Source organism: Corvus cornix, chromosome 7 (assembly GCF_000738735.6).
Source record: "Corvus cornix cornix isolate S_Up_H32 chromosome 7, ASM73873v5, whole genome shotgun sequence".
Lineage (NCBI taxonomy): Eukaryota > Metazoa > Chordata > Aves > Passeriformes > Corvidae > Corvus > Corvus cornix.
This window is the reverse complement of record NC_046337.1, coordinates 32569488-32593339: the sequence shown is the minus strand read 5'-3', so window position 1 is coordinate 32593339 and position 23852 is coordinate 32569488. Positions and strand designations below refer to the sequence as shown.

The window sequence follows — 23852 nt, the reverse complement described above, 5'->3', positions numbered from 1 at the left end:
TTCAGGCATGCTTTAACTCATTCCAGCTTTGAGGCAATGAATGGGGGAATAATGCATTTGTCAATTATTCTCCTGGTGAAAAGGGGCATTGTACTTCAGCTTGATAAAATAATAAATGCCCTGAGACAAAAAAGAAAATGTCTTTTTCTTTGTGCATAGTACAATGCTCGATTCCCTATGTTCTGATGACAAAGTCACTGCCAGCACTGTTAGCCCCGGCTCCTGCCTGCCCCTGCCTTGTAAGGGAACAGGGCTTAGGGAAGACTCGTGACCCACTTTGAAGAAACGGGAAGTGGAAGATCTGACCACTAACTTGTGGTGCTGATGCGAAGGGGCTTTTTGTAGATGACTAAATCCTCTGCAGGACTGATGACTGATTCCTCTGCAGGAATCCAGGCTCATCCATCACTGCTTAACATTTGTGCAATACCATTTGTAACTCCAGAGGTATTGCTTAGCCCTGCGATACAAGGCAGATTTTTTATTCCCTCCCAGATTCACTGGAAAAAAGTTCTGCATCATTACTTAGATGTGTTTCTTCAGAGTTATTTTCTAATTGCTTACAGCCAGTGAGAAATCTGACCTGTGAAAATGATGACAACACTTGTACTCGTGGCTTTCCTCTGTTTGCCTGTTGATGCCAAACTCCGTATGTGGAGTTGGATGCCCCATGATTAGCAGGAGTCATGACCCCATTCCTGCTCCTGCTCCCTTCTGCCAGGTAGCACAGCTGGAATGCCAGAGTAGGCCAAGCAGTGAGTGACGGCAGGGTAGAGGCTGTGTTCCTGTGCTGGGAATGTGGCAAGGGAATGGAGGAAAGAGCAAATCTTGTTCTGATTGTGTGGGGTTGTGTTTGTCCCCTTGTCTTGTATCACAAATAAATATGAGAATAGGGTTTTACAGAGGTCCAGCAACCAAGGTTTTTTTCTCTATATATTGTTCTATTACTGTTATTTAGGACTATTTCTTTTTAAACGTTCCTTGGTTTTTAGTTAAGTTTTTCCTCAGCTTTATGGGTCCATTTCTCTTCCCCATCTGTACAAAGGCCACACTGAGCTCAGTGGCTGGTCACAGCTGGGTTTTATTTTCTAGATCTTGCTTTTGGCTTTAGCATCATATTTCCACAGCAGCATGGTCATTTATGTGATCAAATGCCACAGCTCTTCCATAGCCCAGGAGGGAAGGTACCAGCTGCTGGAGGATAATCTTTGGAAGAGTTGTTCCAGCCCTGATGTTACAGCAGCATTGCTTGCTTGCACTTATCCTCACCCCAGCTGCCCTGGAGGAAAGCGATAAGTCATTAAGCTGATAGTTCCTGTACTACAGAATTTACTACTTTGTTTATTCCTTCCTGTGGATGACCACTCAGCTCTTGCAGGATGGGAGCTGGGCAGTAGGAGTCCAAAGTGCAATGTCATTTATGTAGCTCTCATGCTGAAATTACATGTATTTTCCTCTTTCTCATGCCCTTCCCATCAGCCTGTAACATAAAAAACAAAATCAAACAAAAGCATATATTATAACTTTTAAATCTCTGGCTAAAAGAGCAATATTTTCACTGTTCCTACACAGCATATTTTCTCATTTAAAACAGCAATATGTTTCATGGAATCACAGAATGGTTTGGGTTGAAAGGGACCTTAAAGATGATCTAGTTCCAACCCCCTGCCATGGGCAGGGAGAATTTGTGAGAGGGAATCTCCCCTTGTCCTGGATCCCTCAGCACAGTGGTTATACTCACTAAAAATACACTGGAGAATATTCTGTCCATGTGTGTCTGCATGTTTCTGTGCACATTATACTAATTGCTTTTGACATTCTGGTATATATGGTGGCTTTGGAAGGCAAAATGTTTATGTGGCACATTAACACTTCCCAAATGCAAAGATACTTACTTCGCTGTGGGGCTTCTCAGCCTTTTAGCAGTGACATCGGTTGGCTCTGATTTAACATAGTTATGGCTATGTGAAAATGGCATAGCAGATGTGTGGTAGAATCTGCCCTGAATTTCAGGGGTGCACATAGCTGTGCTGCATGTGCTTGTGTCACGGGGATAGACATTGAATACCTTTTTTTAAAAGGTTTTCTAATGTCATCAGGCAAGTGTTTCAGGCTGGCTTCTGTGCTTAGGAGCACATAAAGGTGAAAGTTAAGAAGGACCCAAGCACCAGAGCAGGCTTCCTCAGCTGCATACCTCTGTTGCAAAACTGAAATATGAAGCAGTGCTGCTGTTATTTTAACAGGTTGTCCTCCAAGTCTAGATAGAAACAAGTCTGATGTAAACACTTTTTTTACCCTATTCCTGTTTACCTTGTTAATTCAGCAGTGAACATGCCTCTGCCACAAAACTAAAATTTCTGCTATTGGTTTTCTTCCATATGTTGACTTCTTTCTACAAGTGACACAGCATTACCACAATTTCAATTAAATTGTTATGTAAAATACTTGGAATTTTTCCCCTCTGTCCCAGTTAACTTTCAGACTTTCAGAATGTGTAGGAGGCCCTATTTTTTCAGGACAAGCACTGAAGGGAAATTTATATTCTCAAGGTAGCATATTCTTCAAAATTATCCTAAGCACAAGCAATTTTAATAAATCCTTCCCTTTGCAAGATGTTTTACATTGCACATTCAAATTATCAAAAATCACAGGTTGTAGTTCAAGGTTAGTAAATATTTATCTTCATTCATTCTTATCTGTTCTTCACACTGGATAATTTTGTGACTGAAAATTTAGTTTATTTTTTGTTTTAATCCATAGAAATAGGGGAATGGTCGGAATTTTGTGAAGAAGGAAGTATCTAGGAAAGCAAATGGTAGAAAAACTGCTTTTGCACCTGGCTGAGCCCTTTCTACCAGACTGACCAGAGACATGGTTCCTCTCTTAGAAAGCTTAACACTTGGCTGCTTCTGCCAGCTGCTTAGCAGCTTTTTCCAGGAAAAACATATTTCTTGTGGCTAAACTGTGAAGGGAATGCACTTAATACTGCAGCCCATTTTCTGCTTCTGATCAGTTCTGAGACCAAGGTCCAAAGCCATTTGTTTTGAAGACATACCAGTCTCCCTCTTCTTTTTTCATTTCCACAGCCTTCACAGACTGGCGCAGCAAAGCTTTCATGGATAGTACCAGATATTGCCAACAGTGTTTCCATAATCTTCCTCTGGAAAAAGATTCTTGAAAAGTTAAAGGGTGTTTCCCAAGTTAAATTTATTTTGTGTAGTTGTCCATTTTTTCTGTATAGAATTAAACATGTCTTTTTTTGTGCAACAGGAGGATCAAAATTTCGGTGAGACAGAGAACAAAACCAGTGAGCAGAGGGGTGACCAAATGTGCTTTTTAGGAAAATCAACACATCATCTTTGTTTTTACTTATGTGTTTTACAGTTAGGCATATGTGGAATGGCAGGGTTAATACGCTTAGCTAATTGTCTGACATCTAGATAAATACCTCCATTATTTGGCCACGGAATTTTAGAGGATCACTGTGAGTTTTCATTCCAACAAAAAAAAAAAAAATTACGTAGAGACCCATGTAACCAGTTGGAGTTAATCAGGCTATGCATGTGGCAAATTAATATGAATCAAAAGTTTCCTATGTGCTTGTTTTCCAAAAGGAAACAATCTTCATAATTATTTATATTATTTTACTTTTCTTATTGGGGTCCTAGCTTGTCATCAGTCAAGAATAGTGGGAAGTGGGCTGGTAAAAATAGCATTTCCTCATGTGGCTATGGCTTTTCATAAAAGTGTAACCAAGTGATTTTATTACCTGCTGTTTTTTTAAAGAAAACTTTAATTGAGAGATGTATCTGCAGCAGTATGAGATGCTTGAAACTGTAGCTCTTCATGTCAGCACCAGAAAGTGCAGTCCTGAGACTGCCTTAAGAGCTGCTGCATTTAGAATCATCTGATGAAATGCAGACAGCTCTACGAACTGTTGCAAAGGAAAATATGCTCATAAAACCGATTTGAACTTCTATGCTAATGAATTACAGATTTCTTGAGCAGATTTCATGTTTAGCTCGGGAAGATTTGCTTGTTCAGACAATGGATTGTTTTGCTTTTCTGAGACCTGTGGTAAACCAGGGATGCACAGCTGAGTGGTTATTCCTTCTCTTGGGGAAAGCTTTCCCTACTGCTTTTATTCTCTGTAGCAGATCTCAAAATTCAAGACTGGGGAGACTTACAGAAGCTGTTGAATACTAGAAACTAGGAGCGTCTCAAGCATTTTCAGCTTTGGTGGTGTGTTTTTACTGCTTTGGGAAAAGAACTCAGTATGGCCTCTGAGTTTTATCACTGACAGTTGTACTGTCCCTCCTCTTCTCCCTTCCCATGTGTTGATGCAACAAAGTAATTTAGAGAAACTGTTTGTTCTTAAATGGTTTTGGATGCAATTCTTTGAAAACTGGATATTTTGATTTGTGCTAAAAGAGGAGAAGGAGGCTTTTGAAAAGAAATTACCCTTGTAAAGAATTCTCCTGATTCCTCCTTATGTTTGCAGATTTGGTTTTTTTCTGTCCCCCAAGTGGGTGATTCTAGACAATAGGAGGCTTTGTTTGGAAGCCTAAACCACCAGTTTGGCATGGCTGGATCTATCTGTGACCTATTTAGCTTGAAGTGGGTGTTTTAACTGCCTTGGGCAGCTTTGAGCTGTAGTGTTGCACAGGGTAAGATCCGCTGATGTTGAAGTTATGACTGGAGTGGGTGCCATGAGCTTATGTTTGCCTTCTGGAGATTTTGATCATTTGTGCAAAACAGTCAATTGTTCAAAACTCCATCATTTCCACTTATGAAATAAGGAAGTGTGGGATAGGTCGGTATTCTTTGAAAATAGCTTGCTTTAACAAAGTACTGCTTTATTTTTGGCTGATTGCTTTATTGGTATTACCATGGAATCCACAGGGGAATTTCAATCTCAAAGGCCATCGATTTAGTCAACAATAAAGCAATAAGTCTTGTGAAGACCATTCATTGATTGGGAGTGAAATGGATTGATTTTTATCTGGCTAAATCTCTCATTACCTCAGTCCCCCTGAAGTTTGGTTGTTATACTAATCCTTATGCTGGATAACTGCAGCACGCCTTGGGATCTGGGTGCTGGTCTGAAGGCAGAAGAGAGTGGCAGGATGTATAAAATCTCCTCTGCATGTTGTTAGAGCTGACAGCAGAGAAATGCTCATGCTTTCGGGCTTAGGTGGACTCCTGCATGAATACTGTTGGCTCTGTCTGTGTGTGGCTGGATCTCAGGGGTATGACGAGTTGGAGAAAAAAAGGCAGCTTACTTATATTAGGCAAGGGAAGAGATGCTTTTGTTCCAGCACCGCCCGGGGAAAAACGCGGGATTCATACCTCAGAAGAGAGAAGGGGAGTAGTGGGAAGGTCTGTATTCCCGTCTCCCTGAGTCATTGCAAAACACTGCGGCTAAACCAAGGTTGCTAAAGCATCAGCTGCCTCCCAGCATGGGGAGTTTCAAGTGAAGATAAGCTTGTGTTCACTTGCTCCTGCTGTGTCAACTGAGGTTGAAAGCGCTCAGAGTTTGGATGTAATGAGAGATGAAAGATACTTTACACTGCATAGAGTATTATGCATAGAGTATTATGCATCATCCTATTATGAAAAGAGGGCTCTTGCATGTTTTATAGGTTTGTCTTTCTTTTGGCTAGCTGCATAGTTTCCTTTTACCTAGCAGAGGCAAGTTCATTTACTTTGAATTGCCATAGTTACAAAGAGGTTTATTTTAACGAGAGATCTGTGAATTGGGTGTCTATTTACGTTTTACAACTCCTTAAGTATTCTTAGTATGGCGACACTGAATCAAGTTTCATCAGTTCCGTGCCTCTTGACTGACGATTATCTCTGTTAAGTCTAGCTGAAGATTGGGGAAAATGTTTTAGTTCAGTTTGCTCAATACCATAAAAACAAGCGAGCTGCAAGTTGCAACTGGATCCACTTACTCAACAGCAGGCATTTTATAGTAACTCCATTGTTTCTGTAACTGATAACATTTACCTTGGGAAAAGAAGGTGCCAACTATCCAAAGCTGATAGTTAAAAGAAATCCATCACTGAAAAAAACTTTTGATCTTTTTATTGTATTTAGAAGATGGATTTCTTTTCTTTCTCTGCAATTTCTACCCAGCATCTCCACATTAATTTTCATTTATAAATTTAACTCCTATGGAATGCAGTAAAGAGACAATGTTCCATTGGTCCACCAGCAATGCACCAATTTTTTTTTTTTTTTTTTTATTCTGTTCTTGCCCTAACTACCCCATCACTCCACCTGGAAAGTACCTTGTGAGACACAGCTGTATTGACTTGACCTGTTGGCCCTTCTTCCCCTATTGAAAGAATTATGTAAAATCATTGTGTGATGCCCACTAAATTCAGAGCAAAGGAAAGACCAGGGCATAAGCTGCGTTTACTATAGGAAATAATACCCCATGGTCAAATGACATAATCCTGGAATTAATGACCCATCAAGTACAAGTCCCTGTAGGAGTTGCATTTTAGTCTGACAAATAGCATTGTATAAATACTCTGAATGTTTTCTTGAATAAATCTAGTCAGAATATAGTTTGTCCCACCTAAATGTATTTGTTTGAATGCCTTTTTTAAAGGCTTCTTCAAGGCAAGGTTGGATGTTGCTCTGAGCAATCTGGTCGAGTGAAAGGTGTCCCTGCCCATGGCAGAGAGGTTGGAATAAGATGATGTTTAAGGTCTCTTCAAACCCAAACCATTCTGTGATTTTATGATTAAAATGTACATCATTGGCTTAAAGACATGTGTAAGGTATTTTTGGGATACTCTGAAAGTTTAGAAATACAAGAAAAGGCTATAAGAAATGCATTAAGGCTACAAGAACCCTTATAGTACTAAGGCTGATTGTAATACATCAAAGCATTGGTCTGGATTTATAAATCCCTGGATGTTTAAATCTTACCTGCAATACAGTTTGGTTCATTTAAGGTAGGTAGTGTTTTCTAGAGGGTGTGGGGGAAGGCTTGTTCTTTTTTTTTTTTAGTTTAGTATATATATAACTACCACTAAAAATTACACCAAGATAAAATAATAATCAAGTCAGGGCTCTTGTAATAAAACACAGAAATGCTGAAGTTAGTCCTGTACCTTCCCATGACACATCTACTTTATGGTATAGATCAACATTTAACTGTGGTTAAAACTGCTTCAGTGAGGGCTCACATTTAAGTGTTTTAATGTTTGTTTTCCCAGTCATGAAGAAAAACTCAAACGGTTTCTTGTTTAAAGTATGGGGATTTTTGTTGAATGGGTGTTTTCCAGATTTCCTCATAAAATTAGTTTCTCTTTGGACCTGAGAGAAAGGCTTATTATCTATTTGCGCTGGTTTTCCTGGGGAGAATTTTGAGTGAGTGTAGGTAAGAAAAGGTTACTTTTTTTCTGTAATGGAGAGTTAACATCAGATTTTCCCTGTACCAATTTTTTACCCAAGACATCTGTCAGTGTTTCCAATGTACATATTTTCTACTTGATCTAGATCTTCTGTCCTCATGCACTTTCCAGTGTTGCAGCCAGTTTCAAGCTGTACTCAAGGCCCTCTGCCTGAGACACCCCCACTTAACTTTACAGAACCTGAAGATGCTTTGAGTACAAGAGAAACTCAACCTAAGACATCTTAGTCTTGTAGCACGTCTTGGTTTCCTATGTGTCTGCACTGACACAGGGCAATTTGACTGAGATGCTTGCAATATATTTTTATAATAGCAGTGTGCTATAAATAAATAAAATCCATCTTGCCAAATTGCCTAATGGAACACATTTTTCTCTGGGGTGGTGGGGTTTTGTAAGAATTCTTCATTTGTTGTTCAGGCCTTCAGAAATTATGATGCTGGCTTCTGAAGTCATGACATCTGGCACATGAACTACATTTGGCAAGTAATTATCTTTGTGGTCATGTTCGTTTGCTTTCCTGTTTGGAGATTTGGGGTTTTTTATATGCCAGCTTCTGGTTGTATCTGAAAGCCTGGACATTTCTAATATTATCCCCAACTTAGAGCTGAATCAGGGCTTTTTAATACTGTAGAAAAATATTTTTGTCCCCTAAACACTAAGGAAGATGCTGTCCTGGACACTGATCATTCTTGGCAGCTTGAGAGTGCACAGGGAAAAGGCAGAGAGGAGCTGTTTTGGCAGCCTGTGCCAGTTGTTCTGCTGGCTCCCCTCTTCTCCAGTGCAGTCAACATAGACCATGGGCAGGTGGCACCAGTAACCAGTACTTGGTTGTCTTTTTATTGTATTTTTTATTCTTATTACTGATTCATGCTGCCTCAACTGATGCGTTCATCTCAGACTTGAAGCAGCTAATTTCCTTAACAGCTGAGATAAAATCAGGTTGTTGGTAATGCAGAACGGCTTCTTATTCGCTCTTGCAACACCACCTTTCCTTCTACTTCCCGCCTGTTGTTTTAAATTTAAATGGGAAGTTTGCATCCTAGACACCTTTATGGTATCTAGGACAATAGGATTCTGCTTTACACTACAGAACTGCCATACCACCTTTCATTTTTGTCATAGATATATATTGTGTTATAAGTATCCAACAGTAGAGAAAAGTATAAAATGCCACTCTGTAACTATTCCCAAGTTTTACATTGTTTAAAGCTGTGTTTGGCAAGTAGAGCTGAGACATTTCTTTGTATTCAAAAGTAGCTGGACAAGTAGAGAGCAGAAGCCGAATCTGTCTTTCCAGGCTAAGTAACCCTGGGTGTGGTTACAAGACGAATTAACCACTTTTAAATCCCTGTTGGTGCCAAAAAGGATATCGTTCCCAGCCTTGTCTTGCTGTCTTCTCCCCAGCGGGTTAGCACTACTCCCCTCCCCATGGAGCCAGCTGGGTTGGAACGTCATCCTACTGAATACTTTTTTAGGAGGGTTCATTCTTAGGTGGTTCATGTTGTGACCATGTGACCAGGGGAGTAGTGCCAAGAGAGACACGGGCAGCAGGAATGAACATGTGGACAGGAGCAAATGGGAACTGCTGCCCCTTTGGGTGGCAGCTTCATCTGAAACTAACCCAGTCATGCCTTTGAGCAAAACTGCCTGTGGGTGGATTTTCATAGTTAAAGGCAAGGAACAGAAAAAATGGTGATAAAACAGGGATTTCTGTGTGTGCCAAAGACAGCTCCCTATTTGGAAAGCATCTTGATCTGGTTTTGTTTTTCTGTACCATTAAAAGGTGACGTGCAGGTCTCCAAACTGCATTTTAGCCTGTGCAAGGGTGAGAGTAGAAAGGTTCAATGTACATAAATCTGTGCAGATGTGCTGATCATCAGGCCCGCCATGTCTTTAGCACCAGTCCAGTAAGAGATGGAGAGGAGGTGACAGAAGGAGGTGGGATTTTAATCGCCTTTGATGACATTAGAAAAAACCACAGTAGTTCTCTGTGTTGCAATGTGCTTGGCATTGGTTTCTGTGTAGTTCTAATCTGACAGCAAAAATAGTCCAGATACTTGCTTGTTTTGGCTGACTCAGCAGATTAAAATCTCTTTTGTCTTTTTCATGGGACTTTCCTAAAGGAAATAACACAATCTCTGCAGACAAAACATTCTTTACAAGGTGTAAAACAAGCAAGGAAGTTCTGGTTCAAGTGGTCACAGGTCTCTGATTCATAGCGGGGTTGGGTTTGGGGATCCCCCCTGGCACTCTGGAAGTGATGTGTGTCTGTTGCCTCATTGATTTCTGTAGCTTTAGGCTATATAAACCAGCCATTTAGGGAACTTTTAGAAAATATACATTTTTCAAAATTTTACATCAATTTTCTCATTATGCTGGCAAAGTTTCCCTCTTTTTGCCAATGAAAGTACGCAAGAAACACCGAATAATTCTATGACTTTTAATATTCACACCTGCAGAAATACCACTTGTTTTTTCTACCAGCCAGCATCAGGGAACAGACACCAGTGCAAATTATTCCATCTATTACTTGCTCTCTTTCCCCATAGCTTTTAATCTTGCAAATTGCCTTCTTTGTGCATTGCAGTGACATTCAGAATAGAGATGTTATCACTTGGTAGAATAGGAGAAGGATCTCATTCCTGATTCTAGCCAAAGCTCACATGATTTAATCGAGGCAATATTTCTTCTAGAAGCATTAGTCCTAACAGGGCTTTGGCACTGGTTCTTGAGCAGTGCTGTAATCTGCTTGGAAGTCAAATATCTCAACTATGAGGTATTTACTGTGTGTCTGTCAAACATGCTATGAACTTTGTGCTCTTACAACTAATCAGCTCTGTGTGCAAAAATAGCTGCTTTTGGCCCTTGATATAAAAAAGTAATAATAAATACTTTTTAAAGCCTGTTTCCATCAAAGGGTGATATTCTCCAATGTTACTGTTTTCTGGTTTTCTCTGTATGCGTCAAAACTAAAGGCTTAGGTGGGTTTGATTTCATTTCTACTGTACAGGTTCCTGTGAAATTATGCTTCTATTTTATTTTCTTTGTAGGTAACAGAGACTTTGCTCCTAATGATCCGCTGGAATTTAAGTCTCATCAGTGGTTTGGAGCCTCTGTGAGATCCCAAAATGATAAAATTCTGGTAGGTCTTTGATGCCCTTCAGGTGCATCAGTACTGAGATACTGCAGTGGGAGAAAATGAGAAGAGATCCAGATAACTTAGAATTTAAACAAAATGCCACTGAGATACTGCAGTGGGAGAAAATGAGAAGAGATCCAGATAACTTAGAATTTAAACAAAATGCCACTAATCAGCATGAATTGTCTTTTCTTCAGAATTTCTTAGCTAGGCTTTGCTTAACTCTTTATAAACAAAGGTAGGAGCATTTTTTTCTAGTTTTAAGGAAAGTAGTAAAATTAGTTTGATGAAGTTAGAATATAAATTATTAATTCTTGATGAACACTTTACAGCTGTTGCTTTAAGAAAATATTATTTCTAAAATTCTTGATATAAATTAGCTATTTATAAAATACAAACTGGTGGTAATTCTGCCCTGGTGCTGATAGAATAAATCTCTCTAATAACACATGATACATCTGCCAGGTTTTTTTGTTGCTTTTCTGTAGAAAATTGGAATTTCATTTTATTATTTAATACCCACCAACATTTTGAAGAGGAGTTTGTTTCCTCACTGCTGTGTGTTCTTCCCTAGGCCTGTGCCCCATTGTATCACTGGAGAACTGAAACAAAACAAGAGAGAGAGCCTGTAGGAACTTGTTATCTGCTTGCTGGGTCAAAATTTGTGGAATATGCTCCCTGCAGGTCAAGTAAGTATTGACCACTTACATTGCTTTTCTCTTTGGAATTCCTCTTATGTTACATTTTATGTACATTTTGGAGCAGGATGTTTTACACCTATTTCCCCCTTCCCTGTATAGCAATTAGAACAAAACCTAATCTAGATCCAGACATCTGAATTCTTCTGCAGTTGAGGTTCACAATGCAGACCTTGTTTTCTCTGCTGTAGGCCAGAGGAAAATCTTAGGTCCAAGTATCACTGGACTTGAGGACTTCTGTTGTTGAAGGGACCAATTTTGCTTGAGTAATCACTCAAGCAAAATTATGTAGCAAGTGCTTTTTCAAAGACCAGCTCTAGAATTTTTATGAATCTCAAGTATTTTATTGTTATTAGAGTACTTTAAAGTGCAAGCTCATTTTAGAAGAAAAGGCTTTGCAAAAATAAGTTCTGATCTCCCTGTGCATGTACATGTGTAGTGATGCATTGTTTAAATTATATTAACTGTTGAACATTTGGAGTCTTATTTTCCAAATGCTTTGTGTTCATTTCCTCTAGTTGGGCTGATAGATTATTCAGAGGGTTATAACCTAAAACTTTAATGTTGAAGCTAGGATTGACTTTTTATTTGCTGAAAATCATTTGTGAACAGCAGGAATAAAATATGTCCAGTGTGGTCCAGCATAACAAGAAGTTAATAAGCAAATATTAAACTAAATCATGCTAGTTAAGTAGTCACTTTCAGCTAAGGAGGCCTCAGCATTTCTACTCTGAAGCTGTATGATCCTAAAATTGATTCAGCCATAACAATTCTTGCTGGGATGAGTCTCAGTATGGAAGTATTTTTTTCAGCCAGATATGCTCTTTTTGTGTTAAGCCAATTCAGCTTTCTATTCCATACCAAAACAAAAACTTATTCTCTCTTTTCCAGATACATTATTTCCTGAACAGAAATTGCAAATCTATTTTCCCCAAGACTTTTGAAGATTAAAGACAAAGGAATATGGCGTTGCTGTTTGTTTTGACTGTGCTAGGCTAGAACACGTGCTAATGTTACATGTCTATTAGGCCAGCCCTAAAGTTGTTACAACATTTGGTTGTGAGGTGTTGATAAAGAGAAAATACTGATTAAGGAGAAAAGTATTCCAAGGTTCCAGTTTAGCAGTGCATTCAAAAGCATCCACAGAATCAACTGATCAAGTACTGATAAGACTTTATTTACTTATTTTTCTCCTCTTTTTTTTTTATCCTTTTTTTCTTTGGTAGCAACTATCGATGCAGATGGACAGGGATTTTGTCAAGGTGGATTTAGCATTGACTTTACAAAGGTATGTGATTTTTTTGTCATTTCCTATGGGTCAGCAGACAGCTGCAAGTTCACAAATGCTCCTGATACAAACCACTTAGAAGCACAGCTATTATGAAACTAAATGTTACTGTTGCTGGGGGGGGGAGAGCAAACCCACAAACAAACAAAATTTATAAATAAACCAAAAAATAACTTGAAACCACTCAAAGAGCTGTTATAAACCTGTTTCTCCCTATCTCTTCACAGCAGCACACTTTCACCTCTTGTAGGAACCACATCCTGAACAAATAATCTGCTTTCCCAGCTTCCTGCCATACCCCTCTGCTGCAGCTGGTCCTCAAGTGAAATCAGCTGTAATAGTCAGGATTTTTGAGACATGGGATTGGTGCATAGCTAGTGTTACTTCTTGAGGAATAATAACTCAGGGAACTGGTAAACAATGCGTTTGTGAATTGTGTTTGGTTTTCTCATCAGCTAGCAGAAGTACAGGGGTTTTTTGCCGTCTTATGTTTCTTCTACTTTTGTGTTCTCCTTGCCTGTTCTAGTTCTTTTTCTTCTTTAAATTCACAGTTACTTTTGAAATCCAAGCACAACAGAACTGTGCACAGATCTGAGAATGTACTATATTGTTTTATATTGTACAGTGAAATTGCTGAGCAGAGTCAGGACATGTTAAGACCACGCAAGCCCTACTTGCAATGTGGCACTTTTTTTGGGTTCCTCACATCTCAGGATGAGGTCATATCCCGTCACTCTTTGCCCAAGGCCACTCTTGGTTTTCCTCCAGAGGAAACTGCCAAGTGCAGGATAGGACTGTGAATGTTTGGGTTATTTTGCACACACCCTCAGGGTCACTGTGCAGACTCCAGGCCCTGTTAAAACCAACTTCAGGCTCTAATCCAAAACTTTAGAGTGGGCAAGCCAGGGTGTATCTCCAAATGTCTGACCTAGATTTTTCTGAGTGGTGAATATATGAGTTTTTAGGATTAAAACCTGAATAAGTGGCTTAATTATGCAGCAAAGCCTATGGCCTAATTCAATACTTACAGAGCAAATTCCCAACCCTGGGATAGCTAATGTGGTTAAAGTTTCATAAAATGGTTTGTGAATTGCAGTTGTGCCAAGAAATATGGAGTGGGAGAATTACATCACAGTTATTCTGAATTAAGCTTTTCTAAAGAAGAAGATTACATGAGTTTTGTGTACTGACCTAAAAACATGATGTAACAGTCTTTAAGTTTTCTCCCAACTGTATTCCTGTTGCCATACATTTATGTAGGAAGAAGGGTCTGTTACAATAAAAACAGAATTCTGCCTAGAATTTTAAATGGGCGAAATAGTCACTGAAGACCATTGGTTAGTATTTTACAAGATGCAATTCTAATTAATCGCTCCTTCAAAAAGGAAAATGTATGGTGGTCAGTGGAGCTGCAGTGATGTAAGCAATGAAGATTTCTTCCCATAAACATAGGACATATTGTCTGGCTTTAGATGTGCTTCATGTGTTTTTAATTTTTCTTTCTGTCTTCCTTTTTTTTCCCCTTCCAAGGGAGACAGGGTGCTGCTTGGAGGACCTGGAAGTTTTTACTGGCAAGGTGAGATATATCATTTACGTCACAGAGAAGTTGGCTTTTATGATTTTTCTCTTTATCCTCTTAGTCATTTTTATCCACACTCTTCCAACTGCTGTCAGAGTCTTTGTCAGTAAGAAAACTGAAAGAAATGTTCCTTTGTCCTCAAGAATATCTCCTGAATAATCAAGGCAACCACAGATAAAGGTTGAAGTAATAATAGTATAAAGTCCTTTGTATTTTAAATAATTCCATGATCATTTTAAAGGCATTTTCCCTGGAATGTGGCATTTGCTTTCATCAGCGGGCTAAGTTTCCTTTAGGATCTTTTGTTTTGCAATCTACATGTTGTATAATTTGACACACGTACAAAGTGTGCATTTGCAGTGAGAAATATCCCCTCTAGAGAGAATTCCGTAATTTTCCTCTGACGACAAAGACGTTTTGCATTTGTATTGATTGGTTTGTGCCGTGGGGCACATTTTACCTCTGCCTGGCATTACCTGTATGCTTTGCTCCTGTGGGATTCAGTTGGTGTTTGTTTGCAGGGTTATTCAGCCTTTACCTGCAGCTCTCTGTTCAAAGGGAGGTGCTGCTGTAACCAGGACACAGCTGCCAAACTCTGCTGCCTGGATTTTAATGTAACTACCAACGTTTATTAATAGATTTTCTGCATCACACCAGCCTACGTGTAGGTGCAGCAGCACAGTAGGCTTGTTCCAGTCCTGTTTTAAATTACGAACAGAATGGAATGATTGAAGCTCAGCTGCAGATACAATGTCATATAAATTAGGTTCCTGTATTCATTTTATTGCTTTTTGGCAAAAGTGACACTTCATCTGCCAAAACAACCTTATCCTCTTCTACTCCTACCAAAAAAGCCCACTTGGCTCTGATTAGAAGACAGTAGTGTACTTCTAAAAGCTAGATTTTTCATCCTAGACTGTTATTCCACATCCTGAGATGCTGGAGGAGGAGTTTTCCCTACACTTCATATATGTATGAATATGTATGTGAAGTAAGTGCTATTCTGAATGGGGTTTTTTGGTGATTCAAGTTTTCATTTAAACTCCAAGAAAATAATGTAATGGAGTCACCACCTAGCGGCTGATGAAGTCAGAATGGAGAATGTGGCAATACACTGTGCTCATCTCAATTGTGTTCATTTTATTGGCTTCTTGTCTGCCAAAACAGGCTCTTGTGTTGTGGTATTTGGGCAAGGAGAGTCCAAAGGGCTCAGTTCTGCACAGCCATAAGCATATGATAACTCAGCCCTGCCTTTTAAGTCTTGCATTAATGTAGGATTGGGCTCTATTTTCAGTGAGAACTCCTTGTGTGCCTTTGATTCAATATGTGCCCACATTTTTGCTGAAGTGGGATCCGTATTTTCACTTGTGTCCTTCCTGGCGCAGCTGCAGTTGGCTCCTTTCCGGTCGGTGTTGTGGAAGAGCCACTGCTTTCAAGGGCAGCATTCTGTAAATGAGCCACTTTGGTGAATGAGTTCACATGTTCTGTTTGTGGTTTTAAGCCGTTTTCTCTCTCTTTAGGCCAGCTCATTTCTGATCGAGTGACCGAGATCGTGGCTAAGTATGACTCCAAAGTCTACAGTACAAAGTATGATGGCCAGTTAGCAACCAGACCTGCCAGTGCTGCTTTCGATGATAGCTACTTGGGTATGTGGTGGGAAATGAGAATCCTCTACCTGGAAAACTCCCTGGCACTATTGATACTTATGTCTAAATCACACAACTATTAATTCAGCATTTAACAGATAACAAGAGAGTGACATACCTGAAAATGCAGTAATTAATGTATGATGGAATTGTAGTTACTTTGCCATAGGCTTGACTTAAAAAGTACCTGATGACAAAATAAATGGAAGTGTTTCCATGATTTTTGTGCTCTATGATTCAGGCTGAATATGGGAATGGCAAAGGTATGGTTTTTATATGAGAGGTTAGTCACATAGGTGGTTGTTGTTTGTTTTGTTTGTTTTTTAAAAGCAGCTGTTTCTAAATAACCTACCAAAACAAAATAAAAATGTTAAAGAATTATGTTTTGAAAGAAAAACAATGAAGAGTGGGAAATAATCATTTTGCTTCATCTAACCAGGCTCAGGAGAAAAGCAAGGATATACCAGGACAATTCCCAGGATGATATTTTAAAAATTTTCATCTTCTAATCTCAAATTCCTGGACACTGATGAATTACAGTCACTCATGGAGCTCTTGACAGTCTAAGCTGCTTCGAGGCAATATTTATACCAGTGCATTTTAAGATGAAGAGAGGAGGACTGTGCACAGAGATACCTGTAAAAAGTGTAAAGAGAGATGAAAGGTTTAATAAGGTTTTGAAAGCCTCATCTTGTCTCTGCAGGTTATTCAGTGGCCGTTGGAGACTTCAATGGTGATGGCATCGAAGGTAAGCCCTTGCTTCAGTAAGAAAATCATGTTAATAGGCTGGGTAGGTCTTTCAAATCAATTGTACAGTGCACAAGGAAATGTATCAAGTGCTAGGAGTGAGCTGCTCTGTTCAGCAAAGTCACTGTGCTTTGGGACCTGACTTCCTATCTGTGTCTTGCTTTATGTTTCAGACTTTGTATCAGGAGTCCCACGAGCAGCAAGAACTCTGGGCATGGTAAAAAATTTGAAGCATTTGAAGCATATTTATTTACAATAAATAAAAAAAGGTGGCTATTGCTGGTATGCTGTAATGTGTATTTCTTCATGTGCAGGTGTCCATTTACAATGGGAAAAACATGTCTTCCATGTACAACTTCACTGGAGAGCAGGTGCGTGGCTTTGCTGAGTGTGATGGGTGACCAGGAGGCCTTTCCTATGTTGTGTCAGTATTTGGGGTACTAGATAATATAATAGTCTCTATGTTACTGGCTTGATTGGCAAAGCAAAATTTCGTGAAGTCTGAAGGAATTCTAATCTTATTTCAATAAAGGAAATGGTCCCTATTTTGAGAACTGGGAAAGAGACTGGATCATGAAAGGGGACCTGGGAAAAGTAACTGATGGGTTTTCTCTCTAACAGAGTAAGGAAGAGAAACAAAAATGTAAGGAACAAAAAAATTTGTGGCATATATTATCATCTCCCTGAAGTATTTTGTGTACAGATTGGTGTAAACTTGTTTATGTTTGTATCAGTGCAATGCAGGTTTGGTTTGAATTTTGTTTTCCAGATGGCTGCCTATTTTGGGTATTCAGTGGCTGCCACAGATATTGATGGGGACAAGTAAGTGTTCTCTTCTCCCTCTTCTCACCAATGCCACCCAAATTGTTTCTGGAAAGAAAAAGATTAGCTTTTATTAAAAGGTCTTTCCCACAGTCTAGATTTCTGCCTTCATTGCTGGCTTAACGACTGTCTTGCTAACACTCCACATTTGTTTTAACATTTTAAAATTTGTTTTTGTATTTATCTGCATAAATACACCTGTATATTCACATGCTTTAAGTCCATTACATTTTGGTATATTTGTGCTTACTTTGTCAATAAATATTTGCCTTCGGTTGAATTTAAAGATAGTTAACTTTCATCTGAGTGTTGACTTCAGTGCTGAGTTAACGGGCGCTGAAGAGAATGAATTTTCATTCGGCTACTGAAGAAGCTCTGTCCTTCTTTGGTCCAGTTACACAGATCTGTTTATTGGAGCCCCTCTTTTTATGGATCGAAGTTCAGATGGGAAGCTTCAGGAGGTTGGCCAGGTATCCATCTGCCTTCAGCGAGCCTCCGGAGGGTTTCAGATGGCAAAGCTGAATGGTTTTGAGATCTTTGCGAGATTTGGCAGCTCTATCGCACCCCTGGGGGATCTGGATCAGGACGGCTTCAACGGTAGGGTAATGTTTCTTGATCAGGATCTCCTGATTGTAGGGGAAACCCAGCCAGCACAGTGAATGTGGATTCTGCACACAAACACTCGGCGCTGTAGCTGTGACTGAGTGTGGGACACTGAGGTCTAGACTCCCTTCGATGCTTGTATGCTACTCCCAGGAATGCTAACAGGAGTTCCATGGATGCATCGAGCAGAGACTATACCATTGAAACGACAGCATGGACTGCTTTAGCTCTTACAATGACCACTTGGTTGCTTTCTAAGTCATGGCCACAATAGAAACTTCAGTAAAGTACCTGATTCTTCACTGGGACCTGTTAGGACATCTTCAATATAATTTTCCTCTTTCCATTGTTTAAAGATTATTTTCCTCTCTAGAAACAAAATGATGACAGAAAAGAAGGTTTTATTTCATCTTGCTGGTTAAAAATGTTCATATAAAAAAGATTTTCCTGAGAAAAGTGCAGATTTTTTTTATTATTATTATTCAAACTGGAAGAGTTTGGTGGAAATACTGCGTAGCAGCTACAGCCAGATGTTCCAAGAGCTGAGTGTCTTGAGTGAGTAATTGGAAGAGAAATTTGAGTCTGACACAGCTGGAGCTGAGGACTCTCAAACCCCTTGCCCAAGCTTCTTGTTACTTTCTGATAGGAATGAAGAGGAATGAAGCAGGCAAGAATCATGTAGTGATGGGATGGAGACTTACAGGAATCGTAGGGAGAATACTTTGTTCTGCCTGTCATACTCCAGTGTTGCCTAAAGAGGAGTGGGAGTTTGAGTTCCACCAAAAATGCTCATTTTTTCCATTCTGCTTGCAAGCTAAGTATTTTCTGTAAGATCAAAAAAATTACAATAGGTGGTTACTTCAAATTCTCAGGTAGCCCTAATTTATTTTTGATGAAGTCATAAAGTCATAGTGTAGTTGGAATTGGAGGGGACCTTTTTAGTTGTTAACAGGATGTACAATCAGTGTGAAGATGTGATATCGCTGCAATTATTTACAGAAGACATTGGACAGCTGATAGCCATAACTCTAGTCACCTGAAGAAATCATCCCAAAAATGTTTTGATTCCACCATACTTACATCTGTAGGCAAGAAAGTCATAGCAAAAGCTGTGTTCCTTTTAATTGCTTTGCTGTTATTTAGTCTGGTTTGGGTTATATTGCTCTGCCTCATTTTGGGAGTGTTAATTAAAATACTTTCCATCACAGTATGGTGCAAGATAGGAATTTTTACTGTCTTCATGAAGTTTGTAAATAGGAGTCAAAAATACAAACCAGTAAACTTTTGAGTCCTTATTCTTTTCATCAAGCTTTCTCAAATTTCAGAAAAGAGGAAGGAGAAATGTAATTATTCCAAGTAGTGTTTCATGTTTGGTCCCTGCACTGACTGTGGAAAAGTTGAAATTAGACCATATGTACACTTCCAGAGCTGTCCTTACAGATAGTCTAATTAGCATTTCATTTATTACCATTTATTAATCATTAACAGTGAATACTTCTAAATTTATTAAGCTTTAAGAGAAAGAATAACTGCACTAATTGGAAGTTTTCCATAAAGCATGCTGCCAAGCCATGACTGGGACAGATTGGAATTTAATATTTACCATTGGTTTAGGATGATTTAAATTTTCCATAATTATTAACATGTCCCACCCTTTGGAGGAACATGAGCATGTAAATGAAATGGGAAGAGTCCCACTTAGTTTTGTGGTTTGGTGCCAATAGTAACTAACTCTGGTTGTTTTAATAATCTCAAAAGCATCCCAAATCCATAGGATTTTACTGCAAGTCAGTCACTAAAGTGCAGAAGTGTTTGTAGAACTATTTCTTTCCTTCCTCTCCCCGTAAAAGTCTGTGACATGTTCTTGTTAAACATCTAATACTTTCTAGAAAAAACGGCATCCAATAATAACAAAAAAAAAAGGAACAAACAAAAAGAGCAATAAAAAACCAAATGTTTATGAGCATTTTAAAAGCTGGTTGCATTTCCTCCCTACTGACACACATTGAAACTGTAATATCAGAAATTACTGATTGATGTAAGCACAGATATGTTCTAGTTTGTGTCTGGAGATGTTTATGATTCTTCTTTTGGTTTTCAGATATTGCAGTTGCTGCACCATATGGTGGAGAGGACAAGAGAGGACTTGTGTATATCTACAATGGAGGAGCAAGTGGTTTGAATGCCGTCCCATCCCAGATCCTGGAAGGGCAGTGGGCTGCTCGCACTATGCCCCCCAGCTTTGGGTACTCACTGAAAGGAGCCACAGATGTGGACAAAAATGGATATCCAGGTCCTCTGCTCGAAAGGGCACTTTACAATAACTTAATAGCAGTCCCACCTCTGAGGAACAGCATATTTTAAAAAGCAAATTGTAATGTGTAATATGTCTCATTTCTTCCTAGACTTGATTGTTGGAGCCTTTGGTGTTGACACAGCTGTTCTGTACAGGTAAGGGTTCCTCTGTGCTTGTACCTGAGTGAAAGCTCGGTGGAGTTCTGGAGCTACAAAAGAAAGCAGGATCAGGGAAGTCTGAAAATCTGCCACTTCACCTTCCAAACCTCTGGAGGTGAAAAACCACTATACTGCTTTTTTCACTGAGTAAACCTATCTGCTGTCTAAAATGCATCTTCCTTAATAATATGTAGTTAGGAGAAAACATAAATAAGCTCTCTTCAAGGCTTTCTGAGTGACAGCTTTCTAGATACTGACACAACAGCTGCCAGCTATTACACTGCAATCCCCATAGTCTCATCCCAACTTGCTCATTTTGAGAGAATATATTGTCTGTGCTATAAGTAGAGAAGACTTCCTCTTTACACAGTTGTCCATGTTTTGGCTGATGGAAATGAAAGGGCACAGAAAAGCTTCCCACTTTTCCCTCATCTAGTCAATGGTTATTTGTTTTTCTTGTGGTTTCACTAAATATTATGTGTTTTTGTATATTGCACAATTTGATGCGGGGGGGGGCATTGTCTAACATGGTGTTGAGTGCTCTTCAAGAAGATGTTTTCTTTGCAGGGCTAGACCAGTTATTAGAGTAAATGCTGCCCTGGAAGTTAATCCAACCATTCTAAACCCAGAAAACAAAGCATGTTCACTGGGAGATCTAAAAGTTTCTTGGTAAGCAGTGTATCTATGTTTTCCTTTGAGGGGAGGGACTTCTTAGGTTTTAATTTTGTAAGCTTCCAATTTTGAAAGATCTCAGGAATTCTAGTCAGTTAATTGAAAAAAAAGAAAATCAAGCACAGATTTTTCTGAAAGAACGGACAACACAAAATAAGAACTCTCTGACAGCAGCTGGAGGACCAGCGTTGTCTTTAGTAGATGCCAGCCTGACTCCCAAAACCTGCAGAGACTGCCAGTTGTCCCTGTTGAGCAGAGTAAGGTCTTCCCAAGATGTCAACACATCAGACAGCATTTGCCGTGTTTTTACCCACTAACTTATGTACTTGGGCAATGATCTGCTCTGTAAACTGGTTTTGCTTCTGGTTCCTGGGCTGTTATCCAAACCTACTTTCCCTTCCTAGTGCTAACTTTCTTTTTAGGGTCAGTAGGATACGTTTAAAAATAAGACCCTTTTGATGACAGGAATGAACATTCCGGTCCAAAGGTGATTATCCCTACATGAATCAAGACTCCAAAGCTTTGCATTGCCTGCAATTCTTTGTACTTATTAAAAGGTTATAGTTTCTCTTCCAACATTAGAAAATAGCTCTTGGGAGTGAGCTAGAATCTCAACAAGATGATGCATCTGAACAGAAATAAACAGTGAGGAATTTTAGAAGAAAATGAGAGAAAAAGTGTGTGAAATCCGTTTTTTTTTCCTTCTCAAACAGCTTCAAAGTAAAGTTCTGCTTAAAAGCGGATGGCAAAGGAAAGCTCCCGAACTCACTCAGTAAGTTCTGCTCATTTAAAAATTGGAGGTCTTGTGTTGTTTGCAGACATGAGCACTGGTCATTGTTATTTTTACGATTGAAACAGCTGGGTGCCCTTTGCAGCGCACTGCTGCCACTTGGGTGGCCACATACATCTATGTGACTCTTCAGCAGGTTTTATTGGCTGTAGTAGTGTAGAAGTCAGTGACATTTGACCATACCTGAGTCAATCATGTGGTTAACTAGTCTTGGAAAGCCCTTTGTATTTTACGGAATTTAGAGTAACTCTCATTGAGGGGAGTTTTAGACAAGAATATTCGCACATGTGCATTGTTGGGTCTGGGAGATACAGACGAGCCATGAGGGACTTGTCACATCCTGTTGAGGTAATGACTTTCTGATTGATATCACTGAATTTTTTTTATTAGATTCTCAGATCAGAATCAGGCAAAGTTTGTTTCAAACAGGTTTTTAAGTTGTCTCCAAGAGATTTTGTAGTGTGGCGAGCAGCCCGCTGCAATCACGTTTTGTCTACTGATTGCAAAATCTTTTCCTTATTTTCTGTGGCATATGCAGAGGTAGTGTGATCTGGGAAGGCTCATATAAATATCTGTTACATATTATAAGTTTTGTTATCTAGATCAAATAATTCAAGTAATTAGATTAGCAATAGTGTTTAAAAACACAAGTATTACATGCAAGATTGGTTTACAATTTTCTAGGGGAAATAATTCTAACTTTAGTTCTTGCAGTTCTACAGCAATTATAATCATAAATGTATCTGTGTTCTTACATATTTCCAGTGTTTAAGGAAAAAGCAGAGTCTAATTTAGGACAGCGATAGTACTTGAGAACTAACGTAGTTTCCATTTTACATGGAAAGAATTGGAAGTTTTAAGAGTGGCAAGCACTAGGTTTTCATTGTAGTTGAAATCAGTGTTCAGGTCCATTTCTGGGGGCAGTCTGCACTGTGTTTGATGGAATGAAATATCACCAACCCAAACCCTTTGGCTTGGCCAGATTTCCAGGTGGAGCTGCTGTTGGATAAACTGAAGCAGAAAGGAGCTATAAGGAGAGCTCTCTTTCTCCACAGCAAACAGCCCAGCCACTCTAAGAACATGACAATTACAAAGGGGGGCAAAATGAACTGTGAGGAACTTGATGCCTTCTTGAGGGTAAGTAAGCATTTATGTTTTAGGCAAATAATTTTTGCTGCATTATCTGTTACAAGATCGTTGTGTTAGGTGTTAAAAAAAAAGAAAAAAATGCTAGAGAAACTTCTTGCTCAGTGGATGGACCTGAAATTACTAAAACCATATGTCTGTCCCAAATTATCGCTGCTGTCACAGGATGAACGATGAATCTTATTGTGGCTAAGGTCCTGGTCCCTAAACGGATTGGAAATTGAATTCAGAACTTTGTTCTGGGTTTTTTGGACAAGTCATCCAGGCACCAAATTAGTTATAATTTCCAAGGAACATAAAAGTCAATAAGCAGAGGTTGTCCCATCTACTTTGGAGGTTAAAAACTGAAGAAAAATACAGACCTGCAACTGACAAGCCAAGATAAGCAAATAGCAGAGGAGATAGAGAAGGTTGAAATACTAAGTTTGCTTTTTCTCAGTCTTTCTGTTTTCATCCCCACAAATGTGAACAGATGCTAACACAATAAAAAAGTATAAATCAGCAGAAGAAACAGCTCAGATTTATCTCACTGAGTACTTATAAATCAAACATATACAATACTTCCTTCCCTCTAAAAAAACCCAAATAAAAATGCTAGTAATCATTAAAGATTCATGGAGGGTAGGTAATACTTTCTTTGACCTGACTTTTGTGAGTGGGATGTATACGGAATTAGACATCTCGGATCTCAGGGTTAATAAAGATTTAGCACATTTCTACCTGACCTTTTCATAAAGTAATGATGCATGACCTATTTGAAATTATCATAAATGGGATGCAAAACCAGTTTAAAACTATAGATAATCAATAAGTTTCTGCCCATAGAAGATATGTTCTG

General features: G+C 39.1%; 1 protein-coding gene across 1 annotated transcript in view; it reads left to right on the top strand.

Annotated features, from left to right (window-relative positions):
• Positions 1-23852, top strand: part of ITGAV (integrin subunit alpha V) — a 46262-nt gene that overhangs the window by 5988 nt on the left and 16422 nt on the right. The window contains exons 3-17 of the mRNA XM_010406486.4: positions 10481-10572; positions 11144-11258; positions 12494-12555; positions 14086-14131; positions 15655-15780; positions 16484-16528; positions 16701-16744; positions 16842-16898; positions 17297-17349; positions 17744-17946; positions 20054-20245; positions 20358-20403; positions 20974-21075; positions 21792-21850; positions 22851-23005. Of these exons, the coding sequence (XP_010404788.2) occupies positions 10481-10572; positions 11144-11258; positions 12494-12555; positions 14086-14131; positions 15655-15780; positions 16484-16528; positions 16701-16744; positions 16842-16898; positions 17297-17349; positions 17744-17946; positions 20054-20245; positions 20358-20403; positions 20974-21075; positions 21792-21850; positions 22851-23005 (1397 nt within the window). The remainder of the gene's footprint in view (positions 1-10480; positions 10573-11143; positions 11259-12493; positions 12556-14085; positions 14132-15654; positions 15781-16483; positions 16529-16700; positions 16745-16841; positions 16899-17296; positions 17350-17743; positions 17947-20053; positions 20246-20357; positions 20404-20973; positions 21076-21791; positions 21851-22850; positions 23006-23852) is intronic.